This window comes from Perna viridis, chromosome 4 (genome assembly GCF_037379345.1).
Source record: "Perna viridis isolate PV_CMFRI_1.1 ecotype Kerala chromosome 4, ASM3737934v1, whole genome shotgun sequence".
Classification (NCBI taxonomy): Eukaryota; Metazoa; Mollusca; class Bivalvia; order Mytilida; family Mytilidae; genus Perna; species Perna viridis.
In genome coordinates, this window is record NC_142448.1 from 42,406,827 (window position 1) to 42,425,879 (window position 19,053).

Below are 19,053 nucleotides of genomic sequence, written 5' to 3' on the forward strand. Positions count from 1 at the left end.
AACTCGGACTCCACTAAAAACTGGGAGCATGGACCAGGTGCACTGTTAGGGTAAGCATCCTTTGCTTTTCTAGACACACCTAGTTAAAGTATAAAAAATTACTTAGTTCAATAGAACACTTCACATGGTGAAGCTTGATATAACCGCTAAGGTTGAACTATGAACAGTTAATGTAAGTATGGATGCACCAGTCAAGCTTGATAGAGCTATAAGATTTAGACTGCAATTAAATGTTTGACACAATATAAGATTGGTGCCCCCTTTTTGGGCCCTGATTTCTAAACGGTTCAAGTCAAAATCCTTGAAAATCAATCCACGCCCTTCTTTTGTGAAAGGGCAATTTTTGGTACGATTTTATAAAGATCCATACACTTATATCCAAGCTTTTATTTGGAAATCAAATGCCAAAGACACCTATGACAATGGTGCCAATGATTATGTCATTGGACCATACCATTATAGAAAGACAATTTTTTTGCGATCATATAAAAGTAATTATGAATCCTTCAACATTTTAGTGCAAAACATTTTTGTACTGAATTAAATTAAAAATTTTAAACTGTTTAAATGAGCAGTAACAGTGTCATCACCAAATCAATGTTTTTATTAACCTATTTATAGAAGGTAGACATATTTTCAATTTAAAAACAAACTCTATTTTCTTCATTTGTGTTTTTTTTTTTTTTTTTCGCTTTTTAAGGCAGGGGTTTGTAATTATGTAATGTTTCACTTTTAATGAGTATATTGCCTTTTGATGGTTATATATTAGTAGCTTGTAAACATGTGAACTCTGCCCTTGTACATATATTATCTAGCTTTTAAGGCATGCAATTTATGCATTTTATTCTTTTTCTATCACCTGGAAAGTTGAAAAAAACTTCATTATTATGAATTAAAGGGCAAATAACTCTAGCATGACAGCAGCAATTTGCATCAAAATGATGAAACAGAAAATTTTATGTAATTATCTATGTCAAAGGGCCATAAGTTCCATATAAACCATTTTGCCGCAATAATATTTAAATTTAATTTGTAACTTGTCATGATAAGACTATATCCCAAATATGAAATCAATTAGATGTAGCATTACAAAAAAAAGTCTGAAAAACATAAAATTTCATGAAATTTTCTATGTCCAAGGGCCATAACTTCTGTAAAAATCCTTCAACCGTAACATCATTCAAACTTAACTTGTAACTTGTCATGATAAGACTATATACCAAATATGAAATCAATTGGATGATGCATTACAAAGAAAAGTCCGGAAAACCAAGTGTGACTGACGGACTGACAGACTGACAGGCAGACTGACGGACGGAAGGAGTGCAAACCTAAGTCCCCTTTGGCATTTGCCGAAAGGGGACCAAAAAAAATTATGCCATTTTACGTTCACTTAGGTGGAACTTTTCTTCATTATTTAAAAAGACGTGAGCTATAAACAAATAAATATTTTGTTTTCGTTAAAGATAAGAAACTAGTTATGATCCTTACTCAGTAATACATGTTAACTTCCTGTTTAGACTGAAAGCAGGCTATCAGTGCTCTTAAGGTTCAAATTTGAAGCTCTAATAAAACTTTGCAGTATTCAATTTTTGCAAAATCTGTCATGTGAATGTATTCCAGGGTACAGTCCTTAAACCAATCTGTGCAACGATTTGATGGATCGATGACCGTTGACTGATTGATCGCTGATAGATCGATGACTGATGACCGGTGACCGATTTGATTGCAGTTTTGTTATGTAAAGTGAAGTAAGATCTGTTTAAAATAAAATAAAAGTAAAATAATTCTATAAACTGATGTTTAAATCTATTACATTATGTAAATATGTGTAAAATTTACAAAGAAAACAACAAAAACCGTAAAATACATTGACCGCGCTGTGGTCACATGATGCAATCAACAGTTTAATGGATCAGTTTGACAGATCAATGACTGACCAGAAACTGATCAGTGATTGATGACTGAGCGCAATTTTTGTTGCACGGATCGGTTCAGGTACTATATCATCTTCCGTGGTTTAAAAAAAAACCAAAAGATTAGTAGTATATAATGTTAATAATCAATTTCTCAGGTACTATTTTTTTGCATTTTCCTTTCCAACATGAAAGTAGCAAAAAATTAGTACACTTTGAAAAGGATTATGTTTACAGTAGGTTAACTTAGGGATTGTTTCTGTCCTTGATCACAATGTAATTACTTTGAGCACATTAAAAGTATAAAATCTTAGTTAAATTAAACTCTACTGGAAATGTCTCTGCATAAAAGGTAATTCATGAGGTATCAAAAAATAACAAACTTATGTAAAATATACTTTTGTTTTAACTAAAAATTTGTAACATTTTACAAATGAAATACCTCTACCAAGATTAACAAAATATTCATGTGGTGCATTTTACAGTTATGACTCTAATTATTTCTTGACCTAATTTTTCGTCACTTTTCATTTTTTTGAACTTTTAAATTTCCTAATTTTTTTTGTAACTAAGAATTTCGGCAGGGGTGTAAGTTTACTTTCAGTAAAAAATGCAAAGGAGGAGAGCAAGAAAAAAGATGATCAATGTTATGGTTTGTATGTAACTTTTACATGTGAATGGACACACAACTTTTAGGAGGATATCAAATAATACCTTGCCACTTCGTTAGAGGGGTATAAAAAATTAAGTTGTTGCTTTAATTGAACAATTTTTTCAATTATGACGGATTATATTTTATGGCAATATAGATTTTATACACAAATATGAATGCAGGATTTAGTGTTTTGCTTAACAAATTAATAAACTAATAAACAATTAATGAACTAACATGCATATTTTTTTAACTTCTAGTTGGAAGCAGTGTCCTAATCATTCAGTCTCAGCTTTTTAGCCATTAGCCACCTACTTGAAAGCCTGTAGTAATTTATGGACATTAACAGGCAATATTAGCCAAAATGATATACCAAAGTGTCAATAGATCCTTGTATGAAGGTCAATGAATATGCTCAATATACACTTCCATGAGGAGAATTTTTTGGTTCTTCTCCGCGTGTATATCTCACATATGTTCATCTACTGCTGTTAACATGAAAGGGTGTATAACTAACTAACTAGATTTCTTTCATCATAGACCTACAACAAATTTTCATGTATTGTTCTGTTGAATGTATATAAAATTACTGGATTCTAGTGTTGCCCTGCATGATTTTTCATAGACAGTGTCTATCAGGTTATCACTTATTTCAAACACTGCTATAATGGGACAATGCAGGTACATCAAAATCCAAAAACATGGCAAGAATGTGAATTCAAATACAATCAACACACGCAATGTAGCCAGATTTATTACAGTAACATAAAACTAGAGGCTCTCAGGAGCCTGAATCGCTCACCTGGTTAAAGTTTGTCTTTCAAGAGCAATAAATTTAACAAGCAATTGTCCAACAATTTTGACTCAACATGACTATCTTAAGGGTCATTTCAGCGATTGAAAGTTTCTTTCTATTTATCACAGTTTTCAAGATATTGGCTGAAAACTGTAAAAAAAAAAAAGGCATTTTAAAAGGATAATAACTCTTACAAGGAGACGCCTGACAACCTGACAACTTTGATCCCTGAAGACTTTTGAAGGCCTTATAATAAGGGTCATTTCAGCAATTGAAATAATTATGCTTAACCTAACGGTTTTGGAGATATATGCGAAAAGCTACTGTCTGACCCCTATGTTCTATTTTTAGTAACGGTGGCCATGTTTTTTGACAAATCAAAAATCCCCACATCAGTTCTATGCAGGATACCCCAAGGAACATTCATACCAAGTTTGGTTTTAATTGGTCAAGTGGTGTCAGAGGAGAAGATTTTTGAAAGAAATAACATTCAAAATAGCAAAAAAATGTCAAAAAAGGGCAATATCTCCAACATGGCTAAACAGATTAAATGAAAATTTAACCATAGATAGATCTCATCATGCTGAACACTTTTACCTTGTCAGAATTTGGCGAAACCTAACAGCTTTGGAGATATATGTGAAAAACAACTGTCCGACCCCTATGTTCTATTTTTAGTAACGGTGGCCATGTTTTTCAAGGGATCAAAAATCCCCACATCAATTCTATGCAAGATACCCCAAGAAACATTCATACTAAGTTTGGTTCCAATTGGTCAAGTGGTGTCAGAGGAGAAGATTTTTAAAATTTGTTAACAACGATGACGACGGACGACGACAACAGACGCAAAGTGATGGCAATAGCTCACATGGCCATCAGCCAGGTGAGCTAAAAAGAACTTGAAGATAAGGAAAACAAGTTGTAAAACAAAAAAACTAAAGCATGAGCAATATGGACTCTGCCCAAAAAACAGGGGAAACATCAGGTGCACCTAGGGTAGGCAGGTTAAGAATCCATGGCACACTACAGCCATTGAATCTTTTGCAATTGTATACATTTTTCAAGAAATATTCAATAATAATTATAATAATCTTTCATAATAACAGATATAACAAGAATAGGTCTGGTGAATATGTCAAAGAGACAACAACCCCACCGAAATGAAAATGTCAGCTCAAGGCCACCAATTGGTCTTCAGTGAACAATGAGGAAACCCTCACACCACAGGGCAGGCTGCAGCTGGCCCCAAAACATCCTTACACACAGTTACAATAAAAGAGTTGCCCCTATATACTCAGTAACATAAAAATAAAATCATGATGAAAACAAAACAAGACATACAGAAGCCAGAGCATATTTATATGCAATATAAATGTATATTTAAAGTCCAATACATGGGTTTGAGTCTTAGAAATCTATTACAAACTAAATGTATACCAAACATTAAGAGCCACAGGTTGTGTTGCTAGGGATACCCCCACTTGTAAAGGAGGTTGATATCCGACAGCACTAAAAATTGCTTATAGCATATGCCCCACCTATATTGAGTAACACACCTAATTTGAAACCAATCAATCCATTGGGAGACAAGATTTGCGAGGAAAATTTCTTCTATCATTCCATAAAGTGAAAAATGGCAAAGTTCCAAGAATATCAGACAGTGTGACAGCATAAAAAAATCTCTACCATTTCATGTCACATCTACATAAAGCCACATACCAAATTTGAAATCAATCCATCCATTGGGAGCAAAGATAATTGCAATGAAAATTAGACAGATGGATGAATGATGGATAGAATAACAGACAGACAGACAAGATGATTCCAATATACCACCCACTCAACGAGTGGGTGTATAACATAAATAATTTTGAAAATACAAGAATGAAAATGGAATGTATGTATAAGGTTTACAAAGTTGTAACCAGATGAAACACAAAAAAAACCAGATTACTTTTATATTTGTATGTATCATATCTTGGCAGTGTCCAAACAAAGTTGTGCTCTTTGTGTGTAACATCACAAAACAAAACAACTTGCTTTGAAGACAGTACGATGAAATTAAACAAATAAGGCCACACTTAAAAATATTTCAGTTTGCACAAACCCGACCCTGATTTTCATCAATGGGTAGGTAGTTAGGTCTGTTTTTTTTTTTTTGAATGATTGACCAAGCACTCATATAAAATCTGAGCCGATTGGGGCTTACTTATATTCCTTCATAATGTTGAAGATCTACATGTACAAAGATTTGCTTTTTATATGTTAAATTTTCCCCATACCCGTTCCTAAATTTTATGTACCATGAACCATCAGCATACTTGTATCATTGATGTCTCACATTTCTTTGTATTTGAAGCACAAGAAGAGTTAAAAAGATGTCAGCAGATGCTTTCAATATTTCTTTGAGAATGAAGATGTTTGCTGATACAAAACGATAAAAAAGTGTCCTGGAAAATGATGTTTAAGAAAATAAAAATACTCTTTTCTTTGACTACATGGAATAATTACTAGACTTTGCATTTTGTTAATAAAATCAAGAACTTTGAACTATTTTATTTGAACCACACTGATTTCTTCCTCAAAGTCGGGCTCAAACACAGTAGACTTTCCGTTGAGCTTATTGGACACGATTTACGAGAACACTGTCAGTTTTCTTAAGTCTGATCTGATCAGGCTCTATTATATCATCAAGAAACATCATTCCATGTTGCACTGGTGAGATAACTAAAAAGTCTGTTTTGAATCAACGGTTTGATTTTGTTGTTTTCGGTATATTTTAGCTGGACAGACGATGACAATGTGAATCTGTTCATCTTTCTACTTCCACTCGGAAGTTATCGTAGGTTACACCAGCAAGTACCACAGACTTCAGAAATGCCAAAAAAAATAATACACGGAAGAAAGTTGGACAGGAGACGTAAAAAATCAAAAAAATCCCAAAAAAAATTTCCATTTTTACCTAAAAAAAACTTTTGTGACGGCTCCATTTTTTTTGTGATCTAATCAGCTGGGAACAATAACATTTCTAAAAAGAACACTTTTTTCCTTAAAGTGGTTAGAAGGTGTGAAAGTTGATCAGAAATCAGAAATACCTACCTGTTCTCTGCCAGACATACCATATGACGCCATATGGAAAACACAGTCAACTCCTTCAAAAGATTTCTCTACTTCATCTGGATTTGTTATACTCCCCTGCAAAGTTTTTTAATGGTCATTATTAGTATGAAGTCAAATAAGTGTAAGGATTAAAGGTAGTTTATGCATATTATGTATGTTTTGAGTCTGTAATCAATAGGTGTGCAAGAAATTGTGCTGGCTCCACACTTACACGTATGTTCAGTCCTTTTCATTGTCAAAGAATCAGGGCTGCTTCACCACCAATCTAGCCAGTTGTTTAGTTCTGATTAATTTGTGAAACATTAATGTAAAATACATTTCCATCATACAGATAAATATAAATTACAAGTGGCATTATTTACATAATAAATACTCTACAAAAAATGATACAGAATGGATACCCCTCCCTATCTTAGTAGAAGGCAAAGAGGGGTGATACCCCTCCCTTCATGTATCATAACAGATGGCAAAAATTGAAAGGTTTAAATAGGTGCTGATATAAAGTGATTCACATTTAAAACAGGGCCTAATCTAAAGAGAGAAGTGAGCAAAATATCTCCATGTTTGTGCTCACTTCTCCAATTTGGCTTTGACAGGGAGAAATTTTTGTAATAGATTACTTAAACAAAAAAGTTAATACTGTTATTTTGAAATTTGCTAAAACTTCTTCTTGTCATCAATGTCTAGAAGTACCAATTTTCTATTTCAAAAACAGCTTTTTTATGACACAGTCACTATTAGACAACACCTATAAAAAATACAATTCACACAAAATAACTACACATGTTTACCTGTATATACTTCATGCCATTCAGCAATGGCCACTGCAGGTCTATAATGTCATACAATATTACATGGTGTCCAATTTCTGCTATCTTCTTTCCAAGATGGTATCCTGCGTACCCACCTCCACCTGTCACTAGCCAGGTCTCTGTACTCCCTCTTTTACTCATTTCAGTCCAATTGCCAAAAAGTGTAAATGTAGATAGCTTTATTTTCTAGACTGAAAAAATAAATGCAAATATGATAATTGAGCTTCCCAATGTGAGTTGAAAGATGAAGTATAAACTAGAGATAGAGGGAATGAGCAAAGTTCATAAATGGATATTCCCCACTCTCCTATGTCTCATAAACTTTCAAGAAGTTTCATTAAATCTTTAAGTTTAATTTTAATCCAAAATGTAGTTTCATTAAAGGTATAAATATGCACACTGGGTATCCCTGGACGGCAAAGCAGGAGATCCAAAAATTTATGAAAGGGGGCGATGGCTACAATTTGCTAATTTTTTCCCAAATTATGCATAAAAGGAGCAAAAGTTTCAAAAAGAGGTCTCAATGGCAAAGTTTATGTTATACTTACGATAACCCTAAGACTACTTGAAAATCAATACGGCATGTGTATCACACATGGAACATGCATGCTAAGTTTCATTAATATCTAACAAACAGTTTATGATACTAAAATGTGAGGAAGCAGACAGAATGATGGAAGGACAGACCATCAACCCAACTGTACAGCCTGATCTGTTTCAAAGTGATTGGGAGTATTGAAAGTTTTAACAATGTATATGTTACAACATGTAGCTTTCAAGACAAAACAAACTGCACCTTAATTAAAATCTGGTTTTAAATCCATCTGTTTATGTGTATATATGTGTTAAGTACAAATAGATGGCATTAACATTCACTTTCGAACTGAAAAAATTCTTTATCTATATCGAGTTCATCTGGGGTCAACAATAAGATCTTAGCAATGGGAGCAAAGGGAACAGACATTTCAATCAATCACTACTAAAAATTTTTAAATGATACATATATCATAGAAGCATTTCAGATAATTTTCAGTTTAGATACAAATTTCCACAAAACTATACAGAACTGTTCTTGCACCCTTCAAATCTGATATCCTTTCTTTGTCCATTATGAAACAGTTAGCCAGTTTCCTCCAGATTTGATGTAAAAAGTTGTCTATATAGGTAATTGGTGTACCCGTACCACAAACTTTTCCCCGTACCCAAATAATGTTTTGCTAAAATATTTATTATTAAGGTGAGTTATTAAGAACTAAAAAATGCATGAGATGTAAAAAAGTCTATTATAAGTCAGGATAATGATGAATATTTTCTTATATTTCTTGTTTGATCAGTTTTCTGATTTCAAAAGGTGTAAATGTGTAACCAGAAGTTACTGAACCAAACAAATAATTGACTATTTCGCACTTTCTTTTCCAAATTTTATGTTTTTTTTCTGAAAACATCAAGAGGTTAAAACACCACTTAAAGACTTTGGGCAACGTTTTGAAAGGTTTTCAAAAAAGAAGTGACTGAGTCTGAATTCTATACTGTACCTAGTGTCAATCACCGTACCAGCAAAGAATGAAGACAATCTTATCCAGGATGAAAAAGAAAGTCTCATATATACATTAAAACAGTCTTAAGCGATTGAATTTATAGTCCATGAATATTTTGATAATATTATGATGATCTAATGTGAAAGACTAAGCAAGCAAACCAAAATTTTAGTGGAAATCAAAATAATGTAATCCAGGGACAAAAGACCAGATATGAAAAACAGACACACAACCAAATACATAAAATAACCAAAACAATATGTACAAAGCAACAAAAGTAAATAAGCAACTCAAACTCCACTAAAAACAGGGAGCATGGACCAGGTGTACCAGTAGGTCAAATGTGCATTAAAATTGTAGACAACAAAAATATCACATTTCGATTTTTGGTAAAGGAACTCCAGGTTATACATTTTAGACCTCTTTTGAAAGCAGAAAATCAAATAAAAATTAATTATTACTACAAAAAATTGAAAATCATTAATTCTAGCCTAGCCATTATGTCATTTTGTAAATGTGTACCAAATTTCAGCTGGAAATATCAATAATGATAAGGTAATTGGCAAAATAGAACTTGGGTAGGGGGAAGGTTGTTATGGATACAGGTTACACATTTAAGATAATGTCACCATCCCCTGATGAAAGCTTATATTTGAAAACGATATCCAGGAGCCTCGGAAATATTTCTTGAAGTGTTAGACGTATGCATATATAACAGCAGGAGTATCTGATCATAGGTCACTCATGCCATTTGGACAAAATATTTAAGTTTCACGCACGTCTTGAAAATTGTATTGACAGCAATATCAAACGAAAATAAAATGGGTCACTTTCATGATAGGGCAATGAACTTGGACCCATATATGTAAAACTTCTTCAATATTCCTAAAACCACCTTAATTAGTAATATTGCCGGGTATTTCTTTGTTTACATCCCGAGTTATCTGCCCATTGAATAACTTCCGGTGTCGGCCATTTCTCCTTGACAACAATGTAAATCATATGTTATGCAGTAAAAAATAAGCAAAAAAAGGTCAATTTCCCTTCTCCCCATCGTATTGAAACCAAAGGTAAGAATAGATACACTTAATCACGTAAACTGTTGAAGTGAATACCCTTAAATATAGTTCCAAGTACAAGTAAAATCAGGAATTGATCGATGGATTATGAGTTCACGTATTTATTATTGTTAAATTTTGAATACTCCTCATGTTCTACCTCTGGTAAATGCTTAATTGCAATCCAGTTTTCAGAGGAGGATTTTGTTAATTTATCATATGTTTAAAATTTACCAACTTAACCATAATCAGTACAGTGCACAAAAAATACTGATGAGTATTTTTACCCGAATAAAGAATTTGTCCTTCTAGTTCTATATATAATGTAATACAATTTCTTTTTATGGCACAGTTAACATCCTTTGATAATTTTGCACCTTTTACAAGCAACTCCAAGGGGGTGCAGGGCACTCACTACATGTATATATACAATGTATATGATATGAGGTACATTTGTATGTTTTGTACATCCCTTCAGCACCTGTGTATGGAGTGTTCATATCACAACTCATACGTTATGTCAGAGCTTGCCAAAACTACGCAGACTTTTTGTATTGCGCTAGAACTCTAACAAATAGGCTTCTGGAACAGGGTTATGTTGCTACAAGATTGAAGTTGTCACTACAGAAGTTTTATGGTCGTCATCATGAACTCGTGGATCGTTATGGTGTATCCATCTGCACCATGAAAACTGGTTTATTCAACAGGTCATAGTTTTCCTTTCCTCATTGTCTACCCCGGACTTGACTTTTAATGAACTCAGCAGGTGTTTCTAGAAAAGCAGAGGACGCTTACCCTACCGGTACACCTGGTCCATGCTCCCAGTTTTTAGTGAAGTACGAGTTGCTCATTTGCTTTTGTTACTTTGTATGTATGATTTTAGTTACTTTATGTTCTTTGTTGTGTATGTCTGTTTTCCATCTCTGGTCTTTGTCCCTGGATTGCATTCTTTTGATTACCACTATAACCTTGGTTTCCTTGAATGCTCTTTGACATACAGGGTTGTATCTTCAACTGAATTGTCTGAAATGAGGTTCCAGTGCTTCCTTGTTCAGTGCAGTTTAGCTTTAAGCAACAACAAAAATCGTTGATTGTTTTTCCATCTTCAATGTAAGTTGTAATTGAAACTTTATTTAAAACTTAACACTAACAGTGTGGCTGAGTAGTATACATGTAAATTTAGGGCTTTCAATCGAAAAATCTACACCAGTTCTTACTGGCCTGATTCCACATTTGGTGAGATTTTATGCAAATAGTTAAACCAAGAATAGTTGTTTCACAGATATTCTAGCTTGAACCACACCCTCTTCTAAAAGCCTGACAGAGCTTTACATACATTGTAGTTGTAAATTGTTCACTCACAAATGTACCCAATTGCTTTCAACGTGAAACTGACGAGGGTAACACATAGTTCCCTGTGCAATGTAGCACCAAGATAATCCAATGCAACCACTTTTTTCTTGATGATATCTGCTTTTAAACTAGCAGATATCAGCATCATAGTGCTCTCATTTTTAATGTAATTGACAATTAATCATGATCTATGGAGTATGTTTACATTCAATGTAAAATTCAGAAATTAAATACCAGTTATTTTCTTACAGCAAATGTTTTTCAAACACTGTATGGAAAGTACTTGACTCAGAGCAACTCTATCAAATACATGTGCAGGGCAATGAATCATGAATGTACATTGTATGCCACTTTAGACCACCAAAAATGATATGTATGTTTCCTGCTACATGTACATGACCTACCTAAAATTTTTGTGCCACTTTTTCCTGTCCTAAAATATTAGACTATTTTAAAATTAAGCACTTTTGAAGTCATGTCTATGCTTTCTATATAGTCTACATTAAAAAATATTTCTCAGTATAAAATTCTTTCATCTACATGTACATCTGTTTATCTACAGTTTTAAAATCTACCTAACCTTTGAAAGCTTGACCACAGAAAACAAGATATAAGTTTGTTTTGTACTTTTGTCTTTATATTAAATCCTTTGAAATTTATTGATTGGTCTTGATTATTCATTGTTTCAGATAGCTCAACATGTATGATAGAGCTCCAAGAGATTTGATAAAAACCATTGGTTCTACACCTGGTAATGTCGGTCCAGGGACTTATGATTCCAATGCTGCAACCAAAGCCAGACTCAAAGCAGGTAAAATGAATTTGTATCTTTACAGTGTCTATATGCTTATTAAATTTTCAAATGAATGATCATTGTAGCATTTACATGTCATGAAGAGATCACAAATACAATTTCAAATTGTGGACACTCTGACTCATTAAGAGTTTTTGGAATTTCAGAAAAATTGCTTTTTCTTTGTTTGATGAAACTATAATATTTACTTTACCTTAATAAAAATATAGAAAAAAAGGCCTTAAAATGTGAAATTATTAAGGTCAAGAAAAAAAATCTTGTGTTTCCGCTAACATGCACTAAAAAACTAGGATGGGTAGGTAGGCAAAACTTTTATTTTTTCAAAAATATTTGATTAGTTTGTGTTGTAGACAGTAGTGCTTGCCAAAAAATGGCATGAAAAGTTGAGGAAAGGAACAAAGGAACAAAAAAATTAGGGTTTATAGGGTTTGTTGAAACATAGGTATTTTTTTTTTGCCTAATATATATAAATAGATACAAATGTATTGTCATTGCTTTTATTTTTTATTTTACTTTGAAAATTTGTTAACAATGTTTATCTCGTTAACAGATGGCTATGCCCCATTCCTTTCCATGACAAGTAGAGAAACTTTCCTAAACATCCCAGACCAAACAGTTGCAGCCCCAGGACCAGGTCACTATGATCCAAGCTTTGCCCAGGACCAAGTAGTTGTAAGTTATTATTTGAACAAAAATATACAATGTAAAAATATATACACTGGATTTATTTTTGGTTTTCATTGTTTTTGTGGTATTCAATTTAGATTTAATATGTTATGATGAGAACAAACTCAGCTTAAATCGATTTTCAATTATCTTTCAACCAACCAGAGAAAATACATTATTATCTGCTCTGTTTATTATGAAAATAAGTGAAATGATGTGTATTAAAGATTATGTAATAAGACTCAATTTAATTGAGTTCTTGGTAATGTCTTCGAAGAAGAAATACATGTATACACAAATTATTGCATTCCCGAAATTCTGCAGAGGATGGTTCATCATTGAAAGTAAGCGTTTATTTATAGAACACTTGTCATTTCTTGTTTATATTTATTATTTTTTGTTTTGTAGATATCTGTTATCCAAATTCAAGTCTTTCAAACACATCTCTGTTGTATATTTGTAGGGTGGAAGAACACTAGCTAACAGATCCAAGCGTTTTAATGAGGTAGCTACAGAGAACCCAGGACCTGGTTCCTACAGTACAGAGAAATACACAGAATTCAGAGCCTCCAAATCAGCCCCTGGTGCCATGCAGGATAAAGACAAAGCTGGATCTGTAAGTGTTAAGAAAGCAAAATTCATTAAAGAATAAAATAAAAGATGAATTTGTGTTCCCTGCAGATTTTGAAAAGGGCAGGCATTGCCAGTGTAATCCAGGTGAAAAAGAGCATTCTAGCACATTAGGGGAAAATTTGAAAGCTCATCTAGTAAGCATTAACATTTATACTGGGAAAATTATGACTGTCTGTCTTTCCCCAGACTGTTTCCAGAAACTTTGTACAGTTGTTTAGTATCATAAAATACAGATTAGGTTTAGTTTTCAGCAAAATCCAAAATATAATTTTCCAGTTAAGCTGTTTTGAACATTTTGCCTTTCCTTCCCATTTTTTGACCATTATTTGTATACATGTATGACTGCTTAGGTGTTTGTCTCATGGACATTTTTGTCACATCTTTACTTTACTATTTTTATTTTTGTAATTAAGTTGCATTATAGGTCCATATGATGAAATATATAATTATTCAATCCAATCTGTCTGCTCTTAGGATATAATTCACATTGAAAATCCAATGCTTTCTATTGCATTTTAGTGCATTTACAGAGTTGTCTCCCTTAATTTTGAATTCTACAGCACATTCTATATAATTTTTATCTTCTAAGAGCACAAGTTATATGAAAGCCGCATATTAATTTCTGTTTACTATAACATTTTAAACAAAATATCAAAAATATATAGGCTTTCCAACCATATATCACATTTTGCATGATTCTTAACTGGAGTACTACATAAATATTTGAAAAATGAAAAGGTTGTGGTTTTATTTCATTCTAATGATGGACCAATGAAGTCACAAATATATGCCATGGAAACCGAAACAGTTGAAAATGGTTAATTTTACTGTTTTTTCATTCATGTCCATACTCAATAAAGAACTAATGTTTTTACATAATGAACGTTTTCACTAAATATGAAGTTGTTTCTTGGCTATGGACACTATTTCCATGTTACAAATGGTAGTTGGTAGAAAAAGACAAAATAAATTGAATTTCTGTATTTTGGTAAATTTCAAGCAGTTCTTTTTGTCATTTTAATGCAAAAAAAAATCAAAATCCTTATGTTTCACAGTAATTGTACCTTTAAGTCTCCAAATTGACAATTAACACATTAAAAAGATTTATTTTCAGTTGTATTTAAGACCAATTAGAGCCCTTTATGTTCCATCTCCTTTAGAATAGGAGACTTTACGATCATCTCTCTGGCTCTCTGTTTTTCTTTTTGTTAAACATTCCAAGCATGATCTTAAAATGAAAACCATTTGAAGTTTGACCTGTGCTAATTTATGATGAACTATTTTTGTTGTTGAAAATTTTGTGTATGATCTGAAAATGAAAGTCTTTTGAAGTTTGACTTGTGCTAATGCTGTCTGTTAAAATTCTGCTTTAGAAGAATTTTGATTTAAAAGCTAAAAAATGACTTTTATATCTGCCTTTTGTGAAAATGATTGAAGCATTAGCTCATAAGTGAAGGGATGGTGTAATTTACAATACAAGACTGAACCTATTGTCACAAATCTTTAAATACATGTAATATAAATCATATTGTACATTTTTTCTAAGACCTGGGCTGCTTTATTGTTTTAATCTTTATTTCACAGTTCATACCATGCAAGCTGTACTTTACAAAGCTAGGAGAACTGGTGGCATTGTGTCTATACATTGTCAAATTTTGGTCTTGTGGTTTCCCATAAAAATCTTCTTCTGAACAAAGATGCAAAGTTAACATGTAAACACATAAATTCTATTGTTCTTGATCATCAAAAGGCATAGTGTTTAATTTATGAAGTGGAGTAGTGGAGTGGAGTCTTGGAGTGGAATTCTGTAATGAAAACTTCCATTTGATAGAAGGATTTATGAAAAAAAATTACTATCTATTTTTGTTATTTTCTGAAACAAAACTGTATATATTTATTGAGTAGGTCAATGGCTGATTGAAAAAAAAACAACTCCACAACACAAAGTACCACTCCAAAATGCCAATCCATGACTCCACTCCACAATAAGCCATGCCTCATCAAAAAGGGTGTTAGGGCATATGATACATAATATATCACTAATTTAAACTTTGTTTACATAGTAAATTCTGAGAGCGCTACTTTTAGTCATGCTAAAGCAATAATTGTCAGTGTCAGGACTTCATCTTTTAATATTTTAGAAATAGCACATGTAGTGGCAGAAATTTACAACATAACCTTTGAACTTTTTGGCAGGAATTCTTTGATTTTTGCAAGATAGTCTTCTTATCATTTCTCAGTGCAAGAAAATGCATGTAAAAATTTAATAGAAGGTGAAAATTTATGAAGTTTAAGCAACTGGCAAACATATTTACAAAAATGTATGCTTTAGATTTTATTTTTCCCAAATCTTCAAAACAAACAAATCTGACTTTCCTGGTTAAAAAAAGAACTTTGTTTGAAGCGCATTGTAAATCTCATCATAAAGTGACTTTCAAGTGGGTGGAGGGAGGGATGGAGGGTGTGGCCAAAAAGAATTTGCCATGTTCTTATTCAGTGTCCTGGACTTTAAAAGGTCCACAAGAAGAAAGTAAAGGTCTTCAATATAAGTGAATGTAAAAGGTGGCACATGTAGGTCCATGTATTTTTAAGAGATGGTCCTGCATCAGAAATTTAGTCCTGGACTTCGTTAATTTGAGCCCTTGTCTATGTACCTATTCATAAACATCAAACAGGAACTTTCTGCCCACTGAAATTAATAAGATTTTAATTGAATGTATGAATACTTAACACAACATTGCATTTTATTTCTTGTTTGTTTATCATTATACTTATTTTCTCCTTCAGTTGATGACAAGTAGAATAAAATTTCACAGAAAACCAGAGGCTCCCTCTATCCCCATGCCAGGTCAGGCCTATGGATATGAAGAATGTGAGGATGGTACTCTGAAGAAGCAGGATCCACCAGACAGGGATATTTCCATAGGTCCAGCCTTCTATAAACCTCAACTTGTAAGTTAGAAAGCTGTTGTATAGATCATGTTAATATTATCGTTATGAAACTTGGAGTGCATATTTTAAAACCACACTGGGAGAAAAAAGTTGGTTTAAGGTTAATAAGCTAGGTACGTAAAAACATTTTTTAAATTATTTTATATAGACACTTATGAGGGGATACCTTGACTTAGATAGTGCTCTACTAAAAAAATATAGTTAAGTGGCATTTCATTAAAAAAATACCCATAAAATGTGCTAGGGAAGGCAGAAAAAAAATAGGGTAGGTTTGGTAACCTTAAACTGTAACTTTTTTTAAAGTTTTTTAGAGGTTGAAGTAGTTAATTTTACTAGAACTGACCCTGAACAAAAGTTTTAAGGAAAATTTCACAATTTTTTTTCTGCAGATTTCTTTTTACATTGATCTACTAATCATTTTTCTTATACAACAGTATTCAGTTAGCTATTTTTTTTAAACAAAATTCAAAATTGTTTTAAGTTCCAATAAATATATTTTAACCAGAAAAACTTTTTTCATTGATAAATCACACTCTACTTGACTCTTTGATTGACTCGATGCTCATTAATATTTGTTGACAATATACTAGAGTAAATAGCATCAGTGTTTATTTCCAGGTTTTATTATTACTATCTAATGCCTTGAAAAACTTTTTTTTAATGATACAGAGAGATTGCACCTTTTTTTAAAGGCTATCAAAATCACTGATTTTGTGTTCATGTGACACAAATTTGTAAGGTGGGATCTCAATTTATATTTTTATAAAAGGGGAATTCCAGGCTATCATTTTCACAAAAATTTTTGCACAAAATTAACAAAATTTTTCCAACAGAAAGGGGATTCCAATCCCTGAGTCCCTCCCTTTGATGCACCACAGGTCCACGATATAGTTCTGGAAACTCAATTTTCAATTAATAAGTTTCATGCCCTTTTAAAACTAGGCCAAGAAAAAAAAATATATGTGTTTCTACTAACATGCTCTAAAAAAAAACTAGGGTGGGAAGGTAGGTATAACATTTTTATTTTTTCAAAAGTTTATGACTGTTTTGTTCTGTAGACACATTCAGAGTTGAATTGTGCTTGTCAAAAAATGGCCTAAAAACATTAGGTTAAGCACAAAAAATTTGGGTCAGCAGGGTTAGCAGAAAGAAAGGGATATATTATAAGGCCTGTTTAATACATTCAAGATTTTTTTTAAGTTTTAATCTTGTAAAACTCTTGTATGATCTTGTAAAAAATTTTATGTCCCTGATACAGATCTTTTTAGCCACTCATTTTCTGAATGTGAAATAAAAATCCTATTTTTAAATGAATTTAATCCAATTTACATGATTATAATATTCTTGTGCTATAAAAATAGTGCTTCTTTCTTCAAGACAGTGTCATCAGTTTGTGATGCTGTTCTTTTAATTATTGTCATTCAGATTTAAGACTTCATTGCACGCCATTCTGCAGAAATGGCGTATTATTTGACCTGAGTCACAACAGCAAGACGGCATATTTATTGTCCTCAGAAGGTAGATTGTCTATCAGAAAATATATCGGGTGTGAATTTTTGCAGTAATTAGGGTTTTCAGTAGAGTGAATTCAAATTGACTTTGAGGTGTGACTCACTTTGTATTAGAATGTCCAAATGATTATTTTTGCAAATACTGTGAAACCTGTCGAAACCAAACCCCAAATAAACCTAAAAACCTGCATATACCAGACACTTTTTGAAGTCCTGTCATAAGAGTTTAAATGTATTTTGAACATTCGTGAACTAAACACATACATGTATCTTAACTGAAGAAATGATCCAGTCCAAAAGAGATTCGGTCTAAACATGTTTTACTGTAAAAAGATATGGACTGTGTTGAAATTAGAAGAAACTGATTTGATGGTTAGGAGATATCTTTTTTATGAAAAATTAGAAACATGCATTTTTAATGAGAAATGATATCAGTTGATCAGAAATATTATAGTGTAATGGATGGTTGAAGTGAGATTATCTAAATTTATATCTTAATATTGGTTAGCCATATGGTTATGATTCAAAAAAGGGATATTTTGAGCAATTTGGTTTATAGTTGGTATTTAGATTGTTGCCTTATTTGACATGCTTGGTAATTGTTATGACATAACTGTTGTTAATTTTAATCACAGAGTTTGTTATCATTTTATCTGTAAGCTAAATGGAAATGAATATCTCAAATGATAATATCCATTTAGTATTAAAATCAATGCATCTTGTGTATGAAAACTTAAAAATTGAAATGTAACTTGTTTCAGTATTTTTTGGAGTGTTTATTGTAAAATAAAGTCTGAAGCTTGTTAACTGTTTAGTTTCCATTCTACATGTAAAACTAAAAAAATATATTTCAAAGTTTTTGCCAATTTCAGGGCTTGACACTCAACTTTTTTAGCTAAGTAGCCTAAAGGACTTTCTGATCAATAAGTTAGGTAGTCCTCAAAATAATCTTGCAGCCCTGTCTTAAGGTAAAATAACAATTTAAGAATAAATTTAGGTAGCCCGAAGGACTACCTATTAAAATTTCAAAGTAGTCCTTTCTCAAATAAGAGTGGCACAGGATTACCAGACTACTGTTAGTGTCAAACCCTCAATTCATCTACATTATTTCAACTATTGAATTTCTTTGGTCAAGAAACAACTCCAATGAATCCTATCTTTTCTTGATAGGCATGATACAGTAAAGCTGAAAAAACATTATATGAAATTTTCCCTAATTGGTGATCATTTTT

General features: G+C 32.3%; 2 protein-coding genes across 3 annotated transcripts in view; one reads left to right on the top strand and one right to left on the bottom strand.

The window, feature by feature from the left end:
* LOC148620156 (short-chain dehydrogenase/reductase family 42E member 1-like) overlaps window positions 1-9,811 on the bottom strand; it is a 67,262-nt gene extending 57,451 nt beyond the window's left edge. The window contains exons 1-3 of one of the 2 annotated variants that reach the window (XM_088580781.1): window positions 9,730-9,811; window positions 7,276-7,487; window positions 6,464-6,559 (exon numbers count right to left, since the gene is read on the bottom strand). In XM_088580781.1, the coding sequence (XP_088436907.1) occupies window positions 6,464-6,559; window positions 7,276-7,437 (258 nt within the window). In that variant the 5' untranslated portion in view covers window positions 7,438-7,487; window positions 9,730-9,811. Of the gene's footprint in view, window positions 1-6,463; window positions 6,560-7,275; window positions 7,488-8,374; window positions 8,688-9,729 lie in introns of those variants that run through there. The other variant, XM_088580782.1, reaches the window with a different exon arrangement.
* The window catches only part of LOC148620157 (sperm-tail PG-rich repeat-containing protein 2-like), a 68,635-nt gene continuing 59,354 nt past the window's right edge, over window positions 9,773-19,053 (top strand). The window contains exons 1-5 of the mRNA XM_088580780.1: window positions 9,773-9,904; window positions 11,935-12,056; window positions 12,610-12,731; window positions 13,189-13,341; window positions 16,146-16,310. Of these exons, the coding sequence (XP_088436906.1) occupies window positions 11,945-12,056; window positions 12,610-12,731; window positions 13,189-13,341; window positions 16,146-16,310 (552 nt within the window). The 5' untranslated portion in view covers window positions 9,773-9,904; window positions 11,935-11,944. The remainder of the gene's footprint in view (window positions 9,905-11,934; window positions 12,057-12,609; window positions 12,732-13,188; window positions 13,342-16,145; window positions 16,311-19,053) is intronic.